General features: G+C 43.6%; 1 protein-coding gene across 1 annotated transcript in view; it reads right to left on the bottom strand.

Moving 5' to 3' along the window:
• UTP20 (UTP20 small subunit processome component) overlaps positions 1-26744 on the bottom strand; it is an 84931-nt gene that overhangs the window by 23625 nt on the left and 34562 nt on the right. The window contains exons 26-43 of the mRNA XM_065561380.1: positions 26452-26618; positions 25414-25622; positions 20421-20564; positions 16942-17021; positions 14986-15218; positions 13062-13206; positions 11046-11133; positions 9647-9790; positions 8938-8988; positions 8686-8838; positions 7846-8001; positions 6734-6874; positions 5586-5723; positions 4342-4481; positions 3997-4076; positions 3218-3525; positions 1776-1915; positions 1020-1176 (exon numbers count right to left, since the gene is read on the bottom strand). Of these exons, the coding sequence (XP_065417452.1) occupies positions 1020-1176; positions 1776-1915; positions 3218-3525; positions 3997-4076; positions 4342-4481; positions 5586-5723; positions 6734-6874; positions 7846-8001; positions 8686-8838; positions 8938-8988; positions 9647-9790; positions 11046-11133; positions 13062-13206; positions 14986-15218; positions 16942-17021; positions 20421-20564; positions 25414-25622; positions 26452-26618 (2674 nt within the window). The remainder of the gene's footprint in view (positions 1-1019; positions 1177-1775; positions 1916-3217; positions 3526-3996; positions 4077-4341; positions 4482-5585; positions 5724-6733; positions 6875-7845; positions 8002-8685; positions 8839-8937; positions 8989-9646; positions 9791-11045; positions 11134-13061; positions 13207-14985; positions 15219-16941; positions 17022-20420; positions 20565-25413; positions 25623-26451; positions 26619-26744) is intronic.

Raw genomic sequence — 26744 nt, 5'->3', positions numbered from 1 at the left:
ATATACTCGAATACTCTCAACAGGAAAACTACTGAGAACTGTCCAAAAACCCACGGCTGGAAAGGATTTACCCGCTCTCCCACAACTCAATTCAAAATGAGTCACTTTTTTCAAAATGTGTATTTTTTACCCATTTCAGCATATCCCAAGATGCCTGTTTGGCCAGCAGCACATTTCAGACAGCTGGAATGGTACACCAGCATGTCCGGAACCATACCAGCACTGTTCTGGGCAGACAGTTATATACACAGATAGAGCTCTTAGAGATTGTTCTCTTCTCACATCTAAGACCAGCACTTTTCATCTGCCAGAGTCCAGTAGCAGAAAGCGAGCATCTCTCCACTAGGACAGCTCATCTGAAAAGCCATTCTTATCATAGGTTACAGTGAGAGGCACAATGACCTTGTGGTTAAGGCACTGGACTGGGACTCAAGAAATTGGGTTTCTATTCTCCCAGCTCTGTCACACACTCACTGTGTGACTTTGGGCAAGTAATTGAGGGTGAAATCCTGGCCCTACTGAAGTCAGGGGGAAAACTTCAGTTGGGTCAGGATTTCACCCTTAACCCTTCTGTAAATTGGGGACAATATCACTTCCTTTCCCTATCTTGTCTATCTTTCAGGACTGCCTTTATGTCTGCATAGTGCCTAGCACAATGAGGACTGATTCTCAGTTGGGGCCCGCAGCCACTACTGTACTACAAATTAATGCCAAGTTATTTTTCCACAGCACAAAGCAAAGTAAATCCTGGTTCTAATTTCCCATTGAAGTCTATTCCCAGCAAAACCATGCCGCAGTATCCCTAGCCTCTGTTTGCCAGGAGCTGGGAATGGGCGACAGGGGATGGATCACTTGATGATTACATGTTCTGTTCATTCCCTCTGGGGCACCTGGCATTGGCCACTGTCGGAAGACAGGATACTGGTCTAGATGGACCTTTGGACTGACCCACTATGGCCATTCTTATGTTCTTAATTATAAAAAGCTATAGAGAATGAGAGGAAGAACCATGGGATTACCTGGTAGCCATGGACGAGAGTCGACTGCATCTCTCTTAAGATGTACTGCAGGTACCGTGCTCCCAAAGCCTCCATTATTTTGGTCAGGGTGTTCCGTGCGATGTCCCGGATTTCCTGCGCCCGGTTCCTCAGAAGCGAGCAGACTTTGAGAAGAATGCTGGAACCAGAGATTAACAGCTCAGCACAGCCACAAACCAGCACAGAACCAAACACTACAGTAATTCCCTGGCTGCTTTCCAGGGCAATTTCATGGATTTTCTCTGATCGCGTTACATAGGGAATAGTTGAGCTACCCTCAAAACCAGGCACCGAGGCCCTCTTGTTTTCATATATGGCCTTAAGACCATGTGTTTATCATACACAAATGTATCATCCTCAAATGGTGCTATTGTACAGAGAGGAAAGGTGGTTAAATTACAGGACCGAGAGTCCGGATTCTAACCCCAGCTCTGTCACCTCTTAACCTCTGGGCGCTTCACCCCGTAGTTCTGATTACTACTTAAGGATTTATCAAGCACTTTTCACATGTAGCTGGGCCCTATATAAGGAAAAAGTCAAGGGCAAAAGGGCATCAACATTAAAGCCAAAGACACTGCAAAAACATATGTTTCTAAAAAAAATTGCAAGGTGTTTTAAGGGCCCTTTTTTCCTCCAGCCTCGCTTTAGCCAGATGCAAAACTGCAGGCTTTTAAAAATCTGGCCCTTAATCTTTTTAGTGCAATAACTGATATTTGAGGAGCAACTTTGCCCCCGTACCTTGGCAGGTTAGCTTCCATGACCTCTTGTGGGAGAGACTGCATCACCTTGACCATGGCAAACGCCAACGGCACCCGAACCACCTCTTCATCGTTCACAGCCTTGGATTTCACAAGCTTGTGTTCCTCATCTCTTTTCACCTGGAACATGGGGCAGACACAAATCCCTTTTAACACTACACTGGTGACGCGAATGAACAACTTTTTCAAATACCCAGTTCTTAACCCCATGAAGAGCAGGCTGACATGCTGTACAAGTACACACTAGAGAACTTCAACTGTATACTTCAGTGTTAAACATCACAACTGTTTTTTCAATAGAACGTAGTGCTTAGCTAAACCAATGGTTCTCAACCTACTTATCATTGTGGGCCACATATGCGGCCCACAATGTGTTATCTGGGCTACGGGTTGAGAACTACCCCCACCGCATGCCGCCTATGCCCAGCACCTGCCCAGGGAAGAGACCCCTCCACAGAGTGGGTCCAGGAGCAAATCCCACTGCAGGGCGGGGTGGCAGGGCAGCCCCGGACCCCACCGTGCAGCAAGGCAGGGCAGCCCCGGACTCAGATGCGCGGTCAGGGAAGGGCAGGGCAGCCCCGGCCACCACCGCACCCAGTAGCACCAGACCCCGCCACGCGGGGCAGGGCAGCCCTGGCGGCCCCAGATCCCACCATGCGGGACAGGGAAGGGCAGGACAACCCTGGCGACTCCAGACCCTGCCATACGAGCGGGGCAGCCCGGACCCCAGCCTCGTAGGCCCTGTGGCCTTTAGCACACAGCAGGGCTGCAGCTGTGTGCTAATTGGGTCGCATGCAGCCCACGGGCTGCGCGTTGAGAACCACTGAGCTAAACCCATCTGTCTTAGGTTCCTATATAGTGCCCTTTACCAAGCACCTCACAGTATGAAATATACTGATCCTCCAAACTCCCCCATGAGGCAGGGAATCCCCATTTTACAGGCCTGAGGCATGGAGAAACTAAGTGACTTTCCCAAGGCCATACTAGAAGTCTGACAGAGCAGGGAACTGAATCCAGGTCTCTGGCGAGCACCCTAAACACTGGACCATCTTTTTTCTGCATCTGTAACACTGAAACTAAACTGGGTGTTTATAATCAGCTGAGGGCCGTTGAGAGGCCTGCATGAAATAAGTGGTTCCAAACCCATTCATAGCAGGCAGGTGAATGCACAACGGAGGTGAATTGGAGGGCTTGTCAGCAATCCCAATGACATGCAAAGGAGAATGAGCTCCCTCTCATGCTTCGAGGTGGCCTCTCTCCAGGTCAGGGTTGAAATCACGAGTCTAGGCAATTTGCAATTCTCCTGCACATGTTGTACCTGTTCTCTGGATAGAACCCTTCAGCCTGGCTCTTGGCACTAGCACAAGAGTCACTTACAGCCACGTACATTTACAAACCATCTTTTCAGTGCTGAACACGCACCTTTGCGGCAAGACACCTGTGTAATTTGGGCAAGATGCTGCCAGTTACTGTTCCTTGAATGTGTTCAATCAGACATTCCAGTTCCTCCTTATTTCTGGGAAGGGAAGACATGGATTTTGTGGCTTTCTGGGTCTCCTCAGATTCTCCGGTGCCTGCCTGTTCATGCTGAATCAGTGCAGGATCCCTCTGCTTCTCACTGTCCTCCAGCAGGTTCTTCCTTTTCTCTCCCTCAGCCTCCTCCTCCTCACTCTGCTCCAATTCCATGGCTTCGTTCTCTGCTGCTTCCTCAGCATCCATGGCCTCTGCATCTGTCGGGCAAAATCAAATCACAGACCACGTGGAGGCAGCATGTGAGATGTCCCCACACCACTTCCAGAAAAGCCCAAAGTCACTAAACAGATCATCACAAATGTAAATATGCCACAGACACAAGTTCCTTCATTGTAGCTGCAGTGGGGCAGGGTGGAGCACACAGCACTCTACCCAATCTTTGGCTAGCAAAGAAATCCCTGCAAGATGGCTGGTCCAGCCAGTGAAAGTTAGAGCATCCCGTAGCCCAGTCTAAGTTATGCCAAGGCTATTTTGGTCTGTGGAAGCCCCAGGACCAGTGCTAATTATGAAGATAGACCAAGAGTTGATTAGTCAAAACAGGCCTTCCAATTAGTACATCTTAAAAGCCCGAAGGAGCTAACCTGAGGTGTAAAACGATAGAAAACTTTAAGCATCTAGACTGAGCAACTAGCATGTGAGGTTCCATCATTAGGAATCTGAAAACTCACCTTCAATCTGAAGAGTCTCGAGTTGCTTTTCAAGGGTTTCATGGTCAAAATGAAAAGCTTCTAGCACAGTCACTAACAAGCTGTCAAACAACAGATTGAATAAAAGGTCAGTTCTTTTCATATACGGAAAAGAGTGTTTAGACTGATCGTTGGTCCAAAAAACTTGAAGTCACCATTTTCTGGGATTATTTTTTTTTCCAACTGATTTTCAATTACAGAACTCCAACTCAGAGAGCAATTGCCCCCAAAACAGTGACAACACTAAAATCCTAAAACCATCCATTAACTTGCTGAATCTTTTATTTGTAGCATGACAGTGAGCACTGAAAACAAGCATTACTGTACCTGACAGCCAGTTTTTGATTGATCTGTCCAGTTTGCAAAACATGTATGAAATGTTTTAAATGGTACATATATGCTGACCAAGAGAGACGCCTGCAAACAGCACCTACAACTTCAACTGAAGCAGTTATCATATTTTCATGCTGCCAAAACACAAACAAAAAAAATCATCACTATTAATATATTTTAAATAAAGATATAAACATATTTAAATCAATGAAACACAGGACTAAAATAAACAAAGTCAGTATATAGGGGATTTCTTTTTAACTCTTTCAAATTTTCCCAAGTCCCTGAAAATGAATCAAATAGTCACAGAATGGACTAAGAAATCGATTTCTAAGGTGCCAATCCTGCAAATACTTATCCACATATTAAACTTTGCTCACATGAGTAATCCTATCAAAGTCAATGGGACCACTTGTGTAAAGATAAACACACGTAAGCATTTTCAGCGTCCAGGCCTAAAAGGATTTCTCACATTACAAAAATTGAACAGATCCTATTTACTTGTTGTGATTCCCTGCTGGATCCTTTCCTGTTTATCTCCAAAACATTGAAATCTGTCAGGCAGTACAGAACAGCTCTTCATACAAAAAACAAACAAGCAAGCAAAAAACCCATCTCTGGCTTTCTAAATACCAACCAGACATAGTGTTGTGAGACGATGTAACCCTGGCCCTAAAAGTAGTTTTGTTTCATATATTTTGTACAAGAAATAATCTTTTAAACAAGAATGACAGACTAGATGTCATCATGCTTCAAGCTGTCTATTTCAATTACAAAATCGCTGCTGACTTTGGAGGATCTGAGTTTTTTATTGATGTCATACCCATCTCTCTCTGTACACACTCCATACCAGGTGCATACTGCCTCCTCGAGAAGCTAATCTGACAAACTCTCTGCAATGGAGCTTCTGGGAATTTTGGAGACAGAGGGAAAAATTTCCACCCAAGCCACTTCATAAATGAATCATCTGTATGATGGGAAATTAGCAGCATGGAAAGTAATAAAGGGACCAAATTCTCTCAGACACAGGAAGTGCTTTGCATCTGACAGGACTGGATCCTAGCTACATCTGTGCCTTCTTAATCCTCCTTCACCAATGGAAAGAGGCACAGTACTGTCATCTAAAAAGCAAAATACTCCACATCTGTCACCCTTTTAAGGTGACAAGCACTGCAGGTAGAACACTGTGACAAAGATGGATACATTAGTATTAAATTAGCTTTATGTTAAAAACCTACTTTAAGCATTTTCTCATCAAAAATAGTAGTAGTTGCATAAGGCATGATGTAGTTCTGCAAAGATTTGGAGGACAGTACGATTTTGTCTTCAGTCAGCTGCTTCGCCAATTTCTTTAAGGCTCGAGCTCTTCTGTGGATCTGGGAGAGATTGGCAAATTCATGAACATTTAACAACAGAACATTTGCGTTTAATAATTTTTGATGTAGCAATTGTAAGAGTGCCCAAAGCTTAAACACAATGAAATAAATACGTGTCATTTCTATCGAAGGGTCACATCTCCCCGCCCCCCCCCCCCATCTCTGAACCTTCTCTAGCTTTGCTCCTTTATAAGTGTCACGATTCAGTAAATAAATCACAAACAGTGGCTTACGGTATCCTCAAGGCATCAGACAGGAGACGGTAATTGATTATAATGGGGGAAAAGTGGATGAGAAATTATAAGTGAGAAAGGAAATTTAGAAAGCATAGGCAGCGTGTAGCTAGGGATGTAAGAAATGCTCTCTCTGAAAAGGAATGCTGTATGTCACATATTTACTCTAAGCACAAAGGGGAAATTGAAACATTCAGATGGGTGTATTTAAAAAGGAAGAAGAGATGCAGCAGAGATTATGAAATTCAAGACCTGATCCAATGCCCATCCAGGTCAGGCCCTACATGCTAAAATATTTTCAAAGACTATTAATCAATTTATTCAATACAAACATACAGGGATAGTGTTTGTACAACAAACCCTTGCTAGTTTTATTCATACGGTTAAGAAGGGACAAAGCAAGACAAAGCCCTACATGGGGCTGCTAAGAAATAAGAACATTAGAATCTATGACATTTTACTAATGAATACTGAACAGATCACTCCTTTCAGCCAAATGATGGAGAATATAAATACAGACAATACAAGATACTGTAACTAAAGTATGAACAATTTTATGTAAATTCAAACTTTACTTAGATTTATAAAAGAGAGTTGAGATAAAAAAATAATTAATCACTGAAGTAATAAGGCACCCCGTCCCATTTTCGGAAGTAGTTGCAAATCTAAGTCCCATTTACTTTCAAAGAGTCTTATAAGCCTAAGTCAGTTTTGAAAATTTCACTCTTGAGTAAATGCTAATGTTTTACAATGGAAAAGGAGCACACTGTGTTTTACCTGAATATGTTTCATGTTCTCAAAGAAATCCATCTCAGGATCATGACAGTCAGTCAGCTGGACCAAGTCTTGAAACTCTGGGTGCTTTGGAAAAGTTCGAATCAAGCAGGAAAGTAACGAAGTATAGTCTTGTTGAATGCTCTACAAACAGCAAGTGACCAGAGGTTAGTGTTGATAGGAAATGCAGTAATCCCTGGTGTAGAACAGCTAATCACGTCAATGCTACTTATAAACATGTTTGACACAGTCATGTCTTTTATTATTTGTTTAGTACAGATTATTTTAGTTTAGATTATTTTTGTGTACACTGCACAAAGCTAAACAAAGAAAATCCCTGCCCCAAAGGGCTACCTAGAGGAAAGTTAAGCTATGTGGGGAAATACAGAAAAGAGGGTGGGCTGTTTTTATTTTTTTAAGATTTAAATCCAAGAATAAGTTTTCTGTGCATTAAACCACTCCTGATTGCCATTACAATGATAAAGATAATCAAATGTCTCATGGATTCTAATATCAGCACCACGACCCTATCAATTTCACGGCATAAGCCCTTCCTCGTGAAATCTGATCTCTCCCTTGTTGCTGGGAGCGCCCCAGCAGGGGGATCCTAACTGCATGTCCCTGCCGGGCTGGGGAGGAACAAGACTTGTCCTTTCCTTGCACAGCCGCTCTTGGAGGGCGATGAGACCCACCTCCGAGTGCCACCCACTGCTGCAGGAAGCTCCAGTGCTGGGCAGCAGCTCTGGAGGTTCCTGTAGCTGGAGGAAGCTTGTGGAGGTGGGTCCAATCTCCCCCTGCTGCTGCAAGAGCCCCAGCCAGCGGGCTCCAAAGCTCCGAGTCCCTGCTGGGCTGGGGAGGGACAGGTCTTGTTCTTCCCTTGCAGGGCTGCTGGGGGTGGGAGGGGAGGGAGATGAGACCCACCTCCACGTACCTTTTGGGTTGGGACCCCCAGGGTTACAACACCCTGAAATTTCAGATGTAAACAGCTGAAAATGTGAAACTGGCCCATTTTAAAACCCTCTGGCCATGAAATTGATCAAAATGGACCATAAATTTGGTAGGGCCCTAATCATCAGCATAACCAGGGGATAATCATTATAACCTCAAGTGCTTACCTCAGTCTTGTTCTTCAGTCCTTTTCTCAAAGACAGCAGGAGAGTGTGCTGGATTATTTCTTTGTATTCATCTTCTGTGTGGCTGATTTCTGCTATTCGATGGATAATACTGGTCAAGCACAGGCTGGCACTGTCACTTAAAGACATGTCCCCTAACTGAGATGGTAAAAAGATCATATCACATAAGTCTAGAAACACCACCACAATGGATGACTAAATCTCCATATTGCACCATGAGCTACAGCTTCAAAACTTGATTACCATTCTCCCCCTCCTCCACCCCAACACACCTGTTTCAGAGAGAACATCTACTCTCCACAAGTCTAGACTGGGTGGTACCATTTGAAATATTATAACGATGCCCACCATGGATCCAGAAGTTATACAAAACTTCCTATCCCCTTCCCAGGAGAAGCTATGGACCAGATCCAATGGCCCGTTGAACTCAATGGAAAGACTCTCATTGGACTTCATTGAGTGTTAGAATGGGACCCACGTAGCTGCCACTGAGGGAAAAGCAGCTTTTCAAGATTCCCAGTGTGCCTCTGTGGCTGTGCAGCCCAGACTCATCACAGAGGTCCTTGGCTCTGTGCTGAAGAGGCACCTTCGGCCAGGGTTAGGCTCTTCGTATTCCTCTTGTTGCACTGTGCTTGCCTGTCAGAACATTCATAGAAAATGCAGCATGGACATCGCTAGGGAAGAGTCAAATCTTGGCTTTTGTGAAAAGGAAACCATTTTACAGATGCTATTTCTTGGCACCAAAAACTAGCAAAAGAACTGGAAAGTAACATTAATTACACAAACCCTATGCTAACACAAGAGGAGAAACTTTCCACTAACCTGTATGGTGTAGAAACAGTTATGCATAACTGGAATAAGAAAGTTGATGTCCACTCTTTGCATTGCTTTGATCTGAGAAGTGATTGCTTGGAACGCTGACAAGCGAACATCAAAATTGATATCATCGAGATGTCGTTGATCAAAGGCATTCAACTAACAGAGACGAACAATAAATCATCAATTTAAAAGAATTTTTAAAAAACGATTCCACACAAACATTGAATAAAAAAGTAAACGAAAAAATGTACATACCTTAACTACCTCAGTAATGTATTTCAATTCACCTTCCAGATCAGATAAAGTCTAAAAAAAAAAAAGCAAAGTTAAAACCAAAATTAGTTAAATCATATGCAGCAAACAAATACTAGAACCTTAGAGTCTCTTCCTGCTATAATTTGGAGCAGAATCAGGCTCTTAATTTTGGCTCCTTTAGAAAGTAGGTTAAAAAATTACAGGAGAGTGTGAAGGAGAGTAACTGACATTTTGTCATTTTAACACCAGTGCCTCTCCTCCTCGGATATCAAAGGTGCACATTTCTAATTTCTGGATCTATGCGGTATCTTTCAGATTTCCTGCTGAAAACAAATGTAATGTGTGCCATTCCAGGGACAACAGCTTGGGTGATTCCTATCAAGCTGGGGTGGGGGAGTAAAAATAATATCTACTTCAGCAGTCAAAATCCAGCTTTGCTCATACATGTAGAGGATTCGTTATAGATAAGGTGCTCTTTGATTGGTTTAAAATGCAATAGATCTAAATAGATTTGCACATCAATCGGAATGCAGCAGGCCAAAACAGCTGTCAGGCACAATTATTTTTATTATACCAAATAACTTGATGTAGGTTTAAAGATCTATAAGTCTATATGGAACAATGCAGATGAATTTGCTTATGATTGTTCCTTATCTGTCAGAACTAGAAGGATAAGAAAATCACAGAAAGGCACTTAAAAATGTAATACCTGAAAAACCACACAGAGTGTCTGTCGAGATAATTTGTTCTGGATAACCGAAAACAGTTTTGCCAGAGGCTTAAGGAAGCTTGTGGGGTTTAAGCAATGCCGCAGCAAGTTCTGCACTGTCACCAGGATGTCAATCTCTGTATCCTGAAAGAAAGAGACAGTTGTTAGATCATTTAGTTTCCTTGAAAAGTGTCTCATGCCATAGTGTGATCTTAAGCTTTTGATTTGATTTATGCACATTACAAATATTAAATGAGAATTAGTGACTGGAAGCATACAATCAATTCCCTCATTACAGATTTCCTATAAGCACTTGGAGAAATAACTGTGTTTTAATTAGCTATTAATCACACAGTGTGAGCAGGTAAGACTAATCATGCCTATGGTGATTTCTTTTGGATCCTTTCTCGAATGAAAGGCAAGTAGAGCCTTGCAATGAAGTCTTTGTTAATCTGCTAGTCAAACAGCAGCATGTAGTTATACTGTCTTCCTAACGCAACTTTATACATTTCCTTATAGATTTGTAGATTTTCAGGCCAGAGGGACTATTATGATAATCTAGTCTGACCTCCTGTATAACACAGGCTATAGAATTTCACCAAGTAATTCCTACATCAAGCCCATAATTTCTAACTGAACTCCAGCACACCCTTTAGAAAGGCATCCATAGCTTGATTTAATGACTTGGGCCCGCAGCTGGATGGCCTGTGAACTTCATTCACCGGGGATGGAGTTTTGCTTTGAAAAATGAGGCTTAGCAAACAAGCGGGACCCTGTGTATAATACTATGTTACCTTTATCTCTCCTCTCACAATGTACTTATGCACCATTGGTGGATACCTGAAGGAATGTCAGACCTACTCAGGTGTGTGTTTATATTGCTCTTCAGTGGCTGCAACTGATGGATCACAGCAGCTCTAATATTGTCACAATAAGAAGTGTGAGTGTTTCATGGGCTCCTGCTACTTGGGAAATAAACTACATCTCAGTGGTGAGAATGGTCAAACCATTAGAAATCACAGAAGTACTTTGGCAAATCTTCCCTTAGCAAAAGAGGGGGCACAACCACCTCAGCTATGTTTTCTCTTGCAAGACAACCACCGAGACGGATTCTGTTGGGGAAGGCAGCTTAATATGACGGACTAGCCTGTGTGGGGAATAGAAGGGGGATTAAACAGAAGGCCTTTCCGGGACAAACATGGTGTTATCGTAGTCTTGCACATGGCACCAAGAGTTGCATTCTAGAAATATGCTATAGATTTTATTATTACACAGGTTCAAATGGTTAAGAATGACTGCAAGAACTCGCATGTAATTACTAGATTTTTAACTGCATCATAAAAATAATCCCATTTACTAAAGAAAATATATGTGTTTCACTGAAAGAATTAACACCTACCTGCACAATGCTACTCTGGTGAAGGAAAGGGAGGAGGAGGCTGATGAGTACAGAACTCTGACCTTTGTCCTGTATAAACTTGCTGATCCTACATTATTTAAAAAAAGGTTAATTTGTTAATCTTGCATCCGCATACTCACCCATACAAAGTGAACAGGGATTTCATAGGCTGCAATAAAGGCTGTGAAACTTTGGTGCTAGAATAGAAAATTATGTCAGCACATCCATTCTGAACCTGTTACAAGCTCAGGCCCTGACGCTGCCATTGGATCCATGTGAATGCACCCTTGAACTCACATAAAGCCACTGACTTCAAAAGGACTCTGTGGACATAAGGCCCATACACTCAGAGGCAGGATCAGGGCCTCGAACATTTACATTAACAGTAGGATGCAATTTAGCTTTTAGGATGAATCAGGTGAAGAGAAGATTTTTTAAAGAGAATATTCAAATATCAAATGGGATCAGCCCATTTTAAATTGCACAAGGGTCAATTTTAAAACTAATCCCTAGCATGTCACTGAGGGCCAAATTCTGCCCTCAGTCAGGTAGGAGTTGCCATACAAGGGCAGAATATGTCTCCTGTAAAACAGTCGTTAGTATTTTGAATTTTAAAAAGAATAAAAAACTAAACAATGTGGATATGTTAAACTATTTTCCATAAAGATTTTTTCTGATCATTTTAATACATTTAAATAATGTCCTCAACACAAAGTTGTGTAACAGACAATCAATCAGTCCTGGGTAAGTTATCTGCCTGGATTAAAAAGTCCAATGACTCCCTTGTTTTACAGCCCTCACTGACTGTTCTTCGTCATTTAAAAGTACATTTAAACATGAAGTTTGAGACACAAATTGGTGAAAGGCAAGAAATTCAAAGTCAAGGCTGACATCTGCACTCAGACTACGATTTTGAATTTTCTACGTCTGGGAACAAAGGCCTTGATCTGGCAACTGGATCCACTCTGTGCCTGTGTGGATATGTACTCTGTATTTCTCCTTTGCTGGAAACACAGTATAACTGTTTGCCCTGTGAATTGATGATTTGTCTCCTACTTTGGGAAGAGAGTTACAAAGAACCCGACGTACAAGTTTGCTGTATCCATGCAAGCCAGACTGCTGCAGCCACTTTTGACCACTTCAATATATTTATAGCCCCAAGGGGAGCAGTCTCAGATTGCTCCTAGTATTAATATCTAGAGTGCCTGTCACAGGACGGGGTTCCCTCACCCTGGATTCTTACCGCAAACAGTCCTCATGCAAACCAGCAACAAGTTCAACGCCAACTGCTTTCCTTAGTGTGCTATACAAGTACTTGTTTCCCCACCACATAAGGCTTTTACCTTCTCCCAAGGCACATAGCAAGGGGGGGGGGAGAGATCTCAGCGCTCAGGGTATGTCTACACTGCAGTGAGACACTCGCGGCTGGCCCGTGCCAGCTGAATTGAGTTCAAGCTAAGGGACCATTTACGTGTAGACATTTGGGCTCGGGTTGCAGCCTGAGTTCTGGGACCCTCTCACCTCACAGGATCCTACAGCCTGGGCTCCAACCCAAGCCCGAATGTCAACACAGCAATTAAACAATCTCGCGAGCCTGAATCATCTGACTCGGCCCTTTCACGTTTTTTAACTGCAGCATAGACATACCCTCTGAGCTCCTGGGCTTCACCGGCTCTTCCTTCCTGACTTCTCCAGGCCCCTCTTTTTGTCTCCTCGGCTGAGGAGCTGATTCACTTTGTTAATTCGTTAATCATCCAGTCCTTAACCAATTATCTCCTCATGGGGACACCCGCCAATGCACAGATAGTGTGTGTAGCCTAAGGACGCCACAGTTTCGCTTACGGACGCTTTTAAAATTCAGTCAGCAGTAATGGGAATTGACCACCAGTGACCTGGAAGTCGAGTGACAAGTTCACACGTTTTTAAATTCAAAGCAACTGCTTCTATATTTGCAGTCCATCCCGAGGGATCATTGTTTCAAAGCTTATCTCTTTTGAACCCTGAGGAATCACTTACTTGGAAAGAATGTTGAGCTCTTTGCTGACTTGCGCTCTAAACTTTTTCTTTTTCACCTTTTCTATATTTAACATGGTTTTGCTGAGATACTGAAGTACTGCAGGAACGTGAGGCAGAATTAACCGTGCACCCAAGCTGGGGGACTCTGTAATGGATACAAGGTGGTTACCAGGGCGTTTTATAGCAAAAAGGAGAGATCCAATTCTACACAAACATGGGGAAAACGATGAACTCGGAGGCCTGATGTTCAGAAGTGCTGAGCATCCTCCACTTCAAAGGAAGTCAACGGGAGCTGCCAGCGCTCAATGCCTCTGAAAACCAGCTCTGCAGGAGTTTAAAATTCTATGTGACTGAAGGCTATTACAACTGCCCCCCCCACCCCCAAAAAACCAAAAACCTCAAGAGCTCCCCTCCTCATTAGTTCACTAACAAGTCTGTGACACGAGGGCTTAGCCCAGGGGCGGGCAAACTTTTTGGCCTGAGGGCCGCATCAGGTTTCCCAAGTTGTATGGAGGGACAGTTAGCAGAGGCTGTGCCTCACCCGAACAGCCAGGCATGGCCCGGCCCCTGCCCCCTATCCGACCCCCCCTGCTTCTCACCCCCTGATGGCCCCCCCCGGGACTCCTGCCCCATCCAACCCCCCCTGTTCACTGACGCCCTCCCCGAACCCCTACCCCATCCACACCCCCTGCTCCCTAACCACCCCCAGAACCCCCTCCCCTTAACTGCCCCCCACCGCCCCATCCAACCCCCTCTCTTCTTCCTGACTGCCCCTCCCCTTCCCGGGACTGCTGCCCTCATTCAACCCCCGTTCCCTGCCCTCTGACCGCCCCGACCCCTATCCACACCCCTGCCCACCACCCCGAACTCCCCTGCCCAATATCCTACCTCCTCTGCTCCCTGCCCCCTTACCGTGCTGCCTGGAGCACCAGTGGCTGGCAGTGCTACAGCTGTGCCGCCCAGAGCACCAGGACAGGCAGCCGCGCCACCCAGTTGGAGCCAGCCACGCCACCATGCAGCACAGACCACCGGGTCAGTCCGGGCTCTGCAGCTGCGCTGCCCGACAGGAGCTTGCCACCCCGCCGCCCAAAGCACTGCGCCAGCAGCACAGTGAGCTGAGGCTGTAGGGGAGGAGGAAAAGCAGGGGAGGGGCCAGGAGCTAGCCTCCCAGGGCAGGAGCTGGGCCAGATGTGGCCCACGGACTATAGTTTGCCTACCTCTGGCTTAGCCAGTCTCTTGCATTGTGGTCCAGTGGACAGAGCCCTAGACTGGGAAGTCTAGAGACTGGGTTCTAGTCCCAGTTCTGACAGTGACCTGTTGTGTGATCTTGTGCAAATCAATTCCCCACTCTGAGCCTCAGTTTCCCCATCTGTACCAAGGGGATAACAATCCCTGCCTTCCTTTGTCACGCCTTTGAGAGCAACTGCTGAAAAAGAGCTAACCAATGTTAAAGGAAGTGCACGGTCACCTTCTGCCTGTTACTGCAGGCGAAAGGTAAAGGTGATGAACCGCAAGTCTTTATTGCAAGGGAGTGCCAATTAAAATGAATGGCAATGAGTATATGGCTGGGTGAATTTATTTTTCAAGAAAAAAAATTAAGTGGACGTTTGTGCAAATCACTTGTCCTAATTGCCAAGGCTGCCCTCTGGGTTATAACTTAACCAAGGGCGTGCGCCCATTACTATGAACGTTCTCCCCATCCCCTTTAACAGAGAATAAACCTTTCTGGGCCCTGGCACACAAATATGGAACTTGTCTGCACGCGGATGAATGAACGTGCTAAGGGAAGACAAGCCTTAGCAGGGAATTTTCCTTCTAAAAAGGCATTCTTGCCAAAGGCGCAGAACATCCCATCAGGATCCAAAAACCTCCACTCATGCTTACAGTTGAGTTCCTCCCTCTTTGGATTACTATTCATTCATACCTTCTGTCATTCCATCGGTGTCAGATTCTATACAAACGCAGTCAGCCACTGTCAAGCTGGAAACCAGGTCTGTGGGTTCAAAATCTGGACTGTTGAGGAGGTTGTCAGCCACATCCATCACAACACCAGCTGTTGCCTCGCAGAGATTCTTGGCGGACAGCAGAGCAAAGACATTCAACAGTGTATCATATTCTGGGTGCCCTGGTCTCTGCTTGGCCAGCAAAGGGAAATACCTGCGTAACAGACACAGAACAAGAAAAATTCACAGTTCACTTTATTTTTAATTAAAACTTTTACAAACATTTTCTCCACAAAGTCACATACAAAAAGACTGAAGGTAAAGAGATGTTCTTCCACCTTCTGGGGGATACCATTAAAAAGGAAAAATTCTTATGAGTCAAGACCAGTTTGGTACATAAACAGAAAATACATTCTTCATTTCTGACAACGGTAAATCTTGAGGTAAGCACTGAAATACTATGGTGATGGGACCAAATGAGAGTAGGTGGGGAGTTAAATGTCCACGGTGAAATCCGGGCCCTATTGACTTCAGTAGAGCCAGGATTTCACCCCAGATATCTAAAGGCCAACTCCTTCTGACTCGTTTTATAATAATAATATATCTGAGCTGCATCCAATTTACACACGTTATTCTGTAAATGAATAGTAAACAGGGATCTAGCGGACACTATAGAACATTAACAAACCAATACAGTTCAAAGGGGAAGAACACAAGCTTTTTATTTAAAACTGGATTGGCTACCACTTTCCATTAACTCATCCCTCTCCCCTCGAAATCTGAGCTAGATGTTGGCTACAAACCTGCCTGGCTGTTCATGTGTGGGGAAAATGGCCTGATATTTACAGAGAATAATCTCCCAAAATTGGAAAGATCGGGAGTTGCATTTGGATTATTAGAGTCATAGTCTGGGGACAGAGGGGTCTTGACACAACATAGCTATAGTTATTTTATACCCTGTTTATTCCTTGGGGAAATAAATCAGAATTAAGACCCCAGTCCTGCGAACACTTAGGTAAATGTTTAACTTTTGAGCATGCAAATCATCCCATTGACAAGACAATTGGTAATAGGACTACTCATGCATTTGAAGTTAAGCACATGCATATGCATCTGCACAGTTGAGGCCCAGGTTTCTACTTAAATTGTCAGAAAATGTAACTGAAAATTGAAGTCCACCACTTAAAATAGAGTGGCTGGAACTCGGGTATTTGGTACATTTCCTATTGTACACTTCTTCCCCTCAGGCTCAATACCCTATGTAAAATACTGTTAAGCAATAACATGAAAGTATAGTATTACACTCCTTTAAAAAAAAAAAAAAAAAAAAAAAAGCAAGCACAGCTGCTTGGTCCAGTGGATACAGCCCTAGACTGGGGAGCCTGGAGACCTGGATTCTAGTCCAGGTGCTCTCACTGACCTGTTTTAGACCTTGTGCAAATCAACTCTGAGATTCTATTTCCCCATATGTACCAAAGGAATAACGACACCGTCCTCTGTCATGGCTTTGTGAGCTACGATGAAAAAGATCTAAATAACATTAAATGAAGTGCACAATCACCTTCTTTAATGGTGAGAGTAATTAACCAATGGAACAATTTACCCAGGGTTGCGGTGGATTCTCCATCGCTGACCATTTTAAAATCAAGATTGGATGTTTTTCTAAAAGATCTGCTCTAGGAATTATTTTGAGGAAGTTCTCTGGCCCGGATTATACAGGAGGTCAGACTAAGTGATCATAATGATCCTTTCTGGCCTTGGGATCTATGAAGTTTACATGCTGATAAAAATACTGCTCTTTGCAGTTTTTTTGTATCCAATAACTTCTTTGAGGGTGCAAGGAGGAATAATGTGTGACTATCTGTCTTTCTGTGGTGTGTGTTATTCACAGCAGACACTATGCATTCATCTTGCTTCTCCCCAAAGGAAAAGTTTACCTGGGATTCTTGCTCCAGATGTGAATGAGTTTGAGTAACAGAGTAGGAGAATACTGGCTCTCAGAAGCGAGCCTGCTGATCTAGAAGACAAAGAGGATAAATCACAAAACAAACAGTGTGACCACGCATCACTATTTAAAACATCAAATTTGACAGAAAACAAGTTTAAAGAATTCTCTGTGAACGATAAATTATCTTCCCAAAAAAAAAAAAAAAAAAAAAAAATCACTGCTCACTTTCTAATCCCTTCAATACTGCTGATAGCTACTAATGGAGCATCTTTTGTTACACCTTAAAAGCTTGAAAACAAAATTATCCCACCTACTATTTTTGTCCTTCACTTGGGTGTTATTTTCCCTCCCCTTGTGCTTTGCACACAGCTGCAGCCAAAGTGACGGTCTCACACTTATATTCCTGTCTGCAGCAGGATCAGCAGCATCAATCTGACTGAGAACGCCTCTGTTACGTGTTGGCTGCTACTGAGCAGCCAGGAGATCGTCCACGTTCTTCTGGTTTAATGCACCAGGATGGTAAGAGTGGGGTTTAGGGCTGCTCAGTCTGCACTGCAGATTGGACTGTGTAAAACTGAAATTGAGGCAATGGTGGGGAACAGATCTACCGGTAAGTCTCAGAAAGCTTGTTCAGTTGCCCAAAATGATTGAGTGCCCCACTGCTCTGTATAAACCAGCGCTTTTCTGAACATATCAGAAACAAAGGCATCTTTAATGCAATCCTATGGCAAGCAAGTCTGCTATGCTGACTACTACCACCAAGTCCCAGTAGTAGATTTTTGTGCAGTTAACATTAGGAAACTCCAATTCCAAGCACAAAAGGATTAGAATTCTCCCTCCTCCCGCATCATCTCACAAGCCTCATGGTGTTTCACAGCCTTTAAAATAATGCACAAAATCAAATGAGTCTTCTGCAAAAAATATCTCAGAGAGAGGATCAATGGCTGAAATTCCCCTAGAGGGAGCTACTGGATTATTTTTTGAGCCGGTATCATATCGTATAGTGCTGCTCTCTGGAGGTACGTCTACACTGCAGTTAGACACTGACAGAGGCCCGTGCCAGCTGACTCAGGCTCACAGGACTCAGGCTAAGAGGCTGTTTAATTGCACTGCAGGCATTAAGGCCTAGCCCAAGCTCTGGGTCCCTCCCACCTCTCAGGGTCCCAGATCCCAGGCTCCAGTCTGAGCCTGAATGTCTACACTGCAGTTAAACAGCCTCTTAGCCTGAGCCCCATGAGCCTGAGTCAACTAGCACAGGCCAGCTGTGGGTTTTTAATTACAGTGTGGACATCCCTGGGATACACTAGGTCATGCAGGAAATGAGCATTATTTCTTTAAACCAGTTATCATTCCTATTTACAGAAATTATACAGCATTGTCAAATGGGACCAGTCTTATTCAACATATTCATAAACGATCAGGAAAAAAAGGGTAAACAGGGAGGTGGCAAAATCTGCAGATGATACAAAACTACTCAAGATAGTTAAGTCCAAAGCAGACTGCAAAGAGCTACGAAAGGATCTCACAAAACTGGGTGACTGGGCAACAAAATGGCAGATGAAATTCAATGCTGATAAATGCAAAGTAATGCACATTGGGAAACATAATCCCAACTATACATATAAATGATGTCTAAATTAGCTGTTACTGCTCAAGAAAGAGCTCTTGGAATCATTGTGGATAGTTCTCTGAAAACATCTACTCAATGTGCAGCAGCAGTCAAAAAAGCAAACAGAATGTTGGGAATCATTAAGACTATCATTAAGATAGATAATAAGACTGAAAATATCATATTGCCTCTATATAAATCCATGGTACGCCCACATCCTGAATACTGCGTGAAGAGGTGGTCTCCCCATCTCAAAAAAGATATAGTGGAATTGGAAAAGGTTCAGACAAGGACAACACAAGGCACAGTCAACCTGTGAAACCCTTTGCCTGGGGATGTTGTGAAGGCCAAGACTGTAACAGGCGTCAAAAAAGAACTAGATAAATTCACGGAGGATAGGTCCCTCAATGGCTATTAGCCAGGATGGGCAGGGATGGTGTCCCTAGCCTCTGTTTGCCAGAAGCTGGGAATGTTCTGTTAATTCCCTCTGGGGCACCTGGCACTGGCCACTATCGGAAGACAGGATACTGGGCTAGATGGACCTCTGGTCTGACCCAGTTATGGCCATTCTTATGTACACAGTGCTTTCCAAACACAATGCTCCGAGACACTGATTCAGTAAAGCATTTAATCACATCCTGAATTGAGGGACGTGCTTTGACTTCTATGGAACTTTGCTGAATCAGAGTCTTCGTTTCCCAATGCTGGGATAGCTGGGGGCATAGAAAGAGAGAGCTGAAAGGCTAAGAGAGACAATAAACCAAAATTCTCTTCTACCTAATCAACTGAGGTGCAAAGTTATGTGCTTTGCATACAGCTAGTTCATCTGTCATTTGGCCACATGTAAGGTGCCATACAGGTAGATGAAAGAAACATGGAAGGAATAAATAAGCAAAATGAACAAAAATGGATGAAGGGGGCATATTATAGGTTAAGACTGACCACAGAACAAGAACAGCTAGCACACCAAGGTACTGTTTGATACTATTTAGATGTTTTTCAAGTGTAAATACTCAGGCATTTTAGATTAGACAGATTAGGCACATAACAGATACCAACAGTACAATTTTGTTCCCCATGAAGCGTCAGAACAGTGCCTTCAATGGTAAAAGAAGAGAGATACAGTTTTAACTTGATTCAGATTAATCTGTAAGTATTTTTGATTATGGCTTGAATGTAGAAGCAGCCCCAGCATTAATCAGATGCTTGACCCTCTTATTAAGACCCAAGATCGGCCCTTCACACACGTAATACAAGCAAATGAAATTAGAGATTTCTAGGCAGAAAGTGTTAAAATTATCTAGTATTCAGGTTAAAAAAAAAGAGTTTCTATACATCTGGATATAATGCTTAAATTATCCAAAAGTACAACGTTTGGTTTAAAAAGTCATACAAAACATATAGTACATAATCTGCAGTATCCCAAATTAAGGTTAATACATTTAATGATATAGTTTAAATACCAGCATCCAAATATTCGGATGCATCACTCATAAAAAGCAAGTACACCTCTACCCCGATATAACGCTGTCCTCGGGAGCCAAAAAAAATCTTACCGCGTTATAGGTGAAACCGCGTTATATCGAACTTACTTTGATCCGCCGGAGTGCCTAGCCCTGCCCCCCTAGAGCGCTGCTTTACTGCGTTATATCCAAATTCGTGTTATATCAGGTCGCGTTATATCATGGTAGAGGTGTATAGCGATGAGTGTAGATTGTCCCACAATAATTGAGAATTTAGGATAGGTTGTCCCACGTATATACAATTAATCAGAGAAGTATTTCAATCTCTTTCCAGACTTTGCTTATCTTTACATACTAGATAACTCCGAATAAAATGTATTATTCTGTCAACATTACCTGGGGCCATATCACTGCCTCAAAAATGGCATCAATCTCGTCCACTGTAAAGCGGTAGGTCTCAAAATCAGAAAAAAACTCAGCTACAAGTTTGATCCCAAGACGCCTCAAATTTTTCAGTGGGTTAATAAACCTTAGCTGGATCTGGAAAAAATAAAGACAAAAATACCTATTCTTGCTGCAATACACAACAAGCTAGTTACCCTGCAATGAAATACTGTATTTAATCAATATGGATATGAGGGACTCTTGCTTGAACTACTGCACTGTTTCCTCCTGTTTTCTACCGTGAACAAGTTACCGTTTTCTTGTAAAGATGATTTTAACTTTCTGACTAAGGTCCCAATCCTGCACCGAGTCACAAGGCTTAACAGGGACTTTGCACGGGCACGAGAGCCTACTCGCACATAGCTCGCTGAAGGACTGGGGCCAAAACCGCTGTAAGCGGATACTACAGCTCTTAGCACTGCCCTTAATAGATCTAATACCCCAGTCCCAATATTCAAACAGTACCACTTTACACATCTTCAAAAGCAGTGGTATTTGACCCTGTCTCAATTAGCAGCCAAGTACAGAATAACTTATTGCTACAGAGAGCAATTATATGAAGTCAGAGAAATGGGGACCCCATTTCTAGATACATTTGAATAAAAAAATATTGAGATGGTTCAAGGAATGCCAAACCTCCATGCCGCCCAACCCCTCCTCTTTTTCCCATGTCCCCTCCTTCCCTCCTCCTTTACATCGGTTACCCCACCCTAACATGCCATGTCTATGTAGCATTGCCTGGTCTTGCAGTGTTGACAAACTGTAAAATCTTGCAATTGCATAATTCTATTGGAGCGCACATACATTTTTTTGGTACTTTTCTTTGTCTGTTTCTGTATGAAAATATATCAAATAAATTACCCCCACCACCACCACCCCCCAAAAAGCACAACCAAAACCAGTGACCAAAGGTGAGTTTCCTCTTAGCACATGAAAATGTGCTTAGAGGAGAGAGAGGAATCCGGCAAAGACAGAGTGAGGGGAGGGCTAGAATGTAGTAACAAGACTTACGCTACCCATGCATTTAACGTTAACCACGTTACATTCTCTAGCTTTCCTTAGGGAAGATATTCAACAGGCTAATCAGGCATCTGTTTATAATATTACAGCCTTTTCTGCTGGGCTCCTCTAGGAGGGCTACACTTACGGCGACATGAGGAGTACAGACACTGCATGCCTCCCTAGCATGGGTATAAACAGCAGGGCAGATGGCAAGGCTCTGCTTAGGTGAGTGGAATATAGACACACCAGGACCCTGTGGATACGTACCCTACACGGCTCTCTGCACACCCACGCAGTGCCTCCCCTGTCTACAATGCTATTTTTACCAGTGTAGCATCCCGCTGCTTCCCCCTGCCAGAGCCTTTCACTGTCACACGTAGCTACACACTGCAACGAGTGTGGCTGCAGCCTGCCTTTTGCTGCGGTGTGTAGCTACATGTACCCTACACGCCACAAAGCGTAGACAAGGCCTCTAGGTAACACTTTCAAAAGCTCCTAAGTGACTTAGAAACTACTACTACTTCCTCTTATCCCACCATCTAGGGTCGGCTCACCATGCAAACATCTGCCATCTTCGTCTGTCCGAGGCAGCACTAAGGTCCATCAGCTTACCATCTTCTTTGATGCAATCCACCATCGCTTCCTCGGGGTTTCTTTCCTACCACCCTCTCCTGCCACACCATCTTCCCCAAGTCCTCTTCATTCACTCTGTATGTCTGAACTAGCAAAGTTGCACTTCCTGGATTTTGTCAGACACATCACGGACTGAGACTTCCATCCTGCCGCTTTCATATCACAATCCATCCCTTCGTGGGACTATATTGCACAAAGACATCTCATCTCGAACATCTTCAGGCGTTGAACTTGCCGTCTCTTTACTGCCCATGCTTCTGCACAATACAGCACTGCGGGGCACACCATTGTTACATACAGTTGGGCTTTCAGTGTCAGTGAGATGTTATTCCACTGTCTTCCAGAATTCCCCGGTCTGAACTGTATCTCGCATTCATGCTCACTGTCATCCGCAACCCAGCTGTCCAGATACCTGAACTGCTCGGTCTGGTTTAGTCATACTCCATTAATCTCTATATTCAGTTTCCCTGAGGCACATCTACCGACTCATATTACCTCGGTCTTAGTCATATCCATTTTCTTCCCATGCCAGCTTATCTGGCCATACCACTGATTTACTCTTTACTCTAGCTCTTTTTCTGAGAACACACTTATAGCTATGTCATCTGCATATAGCAGCTTCTCACCTTTCCCATTGAGATCTTCCATCAACATGATAAACAGCAGCAGACTAAGGGCCCCAGGTGCAGTCAGACTTTCACGTCAAAAGGGCTGGTCATTCCAAAACATGTTCAGATCGCTGTTTTAGGTGATATTAAATCCTCAGACACGCCATATTTCCTCAGCACTAGTGTGAGCATCTTTCTGTCCACGCTATACTATGCCTTTTCTAGGGCTCTAAGTGCCCAGAAGTGATCCTGTTGGTACTTAACTGCCTCTCGATCACTTGCTGAATTACAAACACGGCATCTGTGGTTCCTCATCCTCTCCTAAAGCTGAGTTGTTCTTGTCTGAGGACGGGTTCCAGCATTCTCCTAATCCTGGCATCCAAGACGTGTTCCAGTACTTTCATTCAACGTAACAGTAACTTTATCCTTCAACAGTTTCCACATTTGTGGACGCTCCCCTGTTTATGTACTTAGACCAAGATAGACCAACAGAAATCTTTGGATATTCACATATCTTGCCATATGGCTTTAACCCAGGGGTCAGCAACCTTCGACACGTGGCCCATCAGGGTAACCCACTGGCAGGCCACAAGACATTTTATGTTGACCATCTACAGGCCTAGCCCCCTGCAGCTCCCAGTTGCCGCAGTTCGCTGTTCCCAACCAATGGGAACTGCAGGAAGCGGCGGCCAGCACGTCTCTGCAGCCCACGCCGCTTCCCGCAACTCCCATTGGCCAGGAACGGCGAACCGCGGCCACTGGGAGCTGCGGGGGGCCATGCCTATGGACGGTCAATGTAAACAAAACGTCTCATGGCCTGCCAGCCGATTACCCTGATGGGCTGTGTGCTGAAGCTTGCTGACCCACTCTGTTCATCCATTTTATGCCTCTCTCACACAGGACTTTCTCCAGGTCCGCTGTCACTTCATCGGTCCTACCACCTCACTGTTCTTCATTATCCGGACTGCATTTCTCACCTTTCTCCATTGTGTCAGAGTCAGGCACCACATTAGGATATTGGCAACTCTTCCAAAAAGGGGTTTGCCTCATTTAAGAGACTCTCAAATTATTGTTTCCATCTCACCTTCATTTTTTCAGGTGTTACTAAGCAGTTTCTCCTGGTCATCATTTAGAAATGGTGCTGCAATACCATCCTCCTTCCCTTTGTATCTGATTTTTGCAATGCTATAGATCTTTTGGCCAGCCAGATGTGGGTGGTTTACAAGCTCAGCATACAAGTCATCTATGGCACTGTCTTTGGCCTTCTTCACTGCCTACTTAGCAGCATACTTTGCTTCTTTGTATTTGCTTTCATTCACACTCGATGGGCTTGTGTCTTTTTCTTTATGCACCATTTTCTTATTTCAGATCGCTACCTTCACTTCGTCAGTCCACCACAACTCCTCTCTTTCCCTAGATTTCCCACAGCTGTACTGTCCATACACCTCTTTTGATGCTGCAATCTTCACTCTTTTGATGTGGTTCCACTCTTCCCCAGCCGATACCAAACCTGTTTCCAGGCACTTACTCACTGCTTGTACAAACTTCTCTGCTGTCCTTCCCCTTAAGGGCCTGTGCTTTAATCTTGTTTCTTTTGAGCTTAGTTCCCTCCTTGTCCCAATGTTCAACCGCAATCTTTATCACAAGAGACATGATTTTTGCTACTAAAAATCAGAATGACAGATGATAATTTTTACACCAAATAAACTGAATCAGATTCCCCATCTACTCAAGCGAGAGGAAGGAGATACATAGGCCTCTTCTCAAGGGGCATGCTTTATGGACATGGACAGATTCCATATTGAAAGTGAACAGTAGGAAACAGTAAAACTGTAACTGAGCTCAGAACTACAAAAGTAGATATTTAACTCTTTGGGCAATATCATCTTGCAATAAATGACTCTCAAACCCACAGGAATTTCTTGTAATAATTATCCAAGATAAACAGATTTCTCATATCCTTCTCTGAACTCTCAACACCTCACTAGCTAATGAAGTGTTAAATTAAGTTTAACAAGTGACAGCATGGCACCACAAATACCTCTCCAAGAGTTACTCAGTCACAACTGATGGTGAGAGAGGGCATTACTTGAATAACTTTGCAGTACAAAAGTGATTACTCTAGAGACAAATAAAATTACTTTTGCACTACTGTAAACTGGATTATGGACTGTAACCATCCGAAAATTACCCTTCCCTTGTTGCTAGCCACTGCTACAGCACTTAGAGGAGCACAAGGGAAACCATGATATTAAAACCAAAAAAAAGAAAGACAGAATTTTTCTTTCCCTGTTTGAATTCAAGTCCAGAAAGGACTCTAGTTGCCCCAAACCTCTAGTTAGTGTGTGCACTTTGGCTTAATGAAATGCAGTGTTTTTAAAAAAATGTATTTGACATTCAAATTCTTGTTTGTATGAATTGTTATACGCAATGTTTTAAAATGCATATTTTATTAAATAAATTCAACACTGTGACTGACTGAAATGCCAACAATTTAACAGCATTTTAAACAACTATTTAACAGCAATATAGTCATTCTATATAAACACTAGGGCATTTTAAGACCAATGTTGCTGGCCTATACTTTTATCCATCTTTCTATTATTCACTGGTTTCTAAAGCTTTACTCCTTATTGGCACTAGGCGTAATTTGAACCAATAGAGTTGAAACACACACACACACACAGTACCATGTTCCTTACCTTCTCTCTTTGTTGAAGGATGTGGGATACTGTTGCTGTCATACAAAGTAAAATCTGTAAAATCTCAGGTAAGTACTGAGTGATCAGATGGCCCATGTTTTTCAGTACAACCTCAAGGCTGTTGAACAGACTGTGCTGGCGGCCTAGAGGCAGGACTTTAGATAAATCCAGTTCTGATATTGTTTGGAGTACTGCAACCTGGCAAGGTCCTACAGAAGGAAGGAGGACAGTGAAAATATATCCGTTCATCTTTACCTTGGTAAGTAAGGACCCGATTTCAACAGGCCAAATGTCAAGGTCTGAGGTTCCTCTCAATGTGAGAAAGGGTGGCAAATCTGGCCCTAAATTATAAGCCCTTTAAATGCTCCTAATTCAGCTTCTTCGTAAAATTAACGAACAGCTCCAGCTGTCTATCATGGTTTATATATGGCCCTCATTGCTGTAGTGTCGGAGTGCCTCACAATCAACTTATCCTCATAATGCCCATGTGGCACTGTGCTCACCAGCCCTTCAGAAAGGAAGGACAACACAGTAGTTAGGATTAGGCTGACCAGATGTCCTGATTTTATAGGTATAGTCCTGATTTTTGGGTCCTTTTCTTATATAGGCTCCTATTACTCCCCACCCACTGTCCTGATTTTTCACACTGTCTGGTCACCCTAGTTAGGATGCCAACCTGGGACTCTGGCATTCTGGGTATGATTCCCTGCTCTGCCACAGACTTCCTGTGACCCTGGGTAAGTCACTCAGTGTCTCTGTGCCTCAGTTCTGTAATAACGGTACAGGAATAGTAGTACATTGTACAGCACAGAAGGAAAACTGTGGCCAAGGGCTCAGGCGAAACCTTGACTCTTATTTAAAAACAAAACAAAAAAACCCAAAACCAGTGCCATGGGTGCTTTAATTTACACAGGGTACTTATATGGCCCCCATTTCCATAATATCTAAGCCCCTCACAGTCCTCAAAATATTTATCCTCCCCACATCCATGAGGTAGGGAAGAACTATTATCCCCAGTTTCTAATGGCAGAAGCATACCAACACTGAAGTGCTTCACAGGTTCAAAGAGCAGGTCCAGGAACATTCTAATCTCTTCAGGCAGCGAGCCAGCAAGGAATCTCAGAACAATTGACATACGAGTGCCCGCAGCAGATTTGCCCTGAGTTCTGCTTCCAGTTTTGTTTCTCATCCGCCCATAGAGAATTCTTCAAAAGCCAAAAAGAAATAGTATTCGTGAGTTCTCCACTAGCTGCCTGTTTCTGAACCATTGCAGGAGCAGTTTGGCTGGTTCACAATCTTTGTTCAGAAAGTTTAATCTGAACTACATGGCT

The sequence above is a fragment of the Chrysemys picta genome, chromosome 1 (assembly GCF_011386835.1).
Source record: "Chrysemys picta bellii isolate R12L10 chromosome 1, ASM1138683v2, whole genome shotgun sequence".
In the NCBI taxonomy this organism is placed as follows: Eukaryota; Metazoa; Chordata; order Testudines; family Emydidae; genus Chrysemys; species Chrysemys picta.
This window is presented reverse-complemented; position numbering and strand designations above follow the sequence as displayed.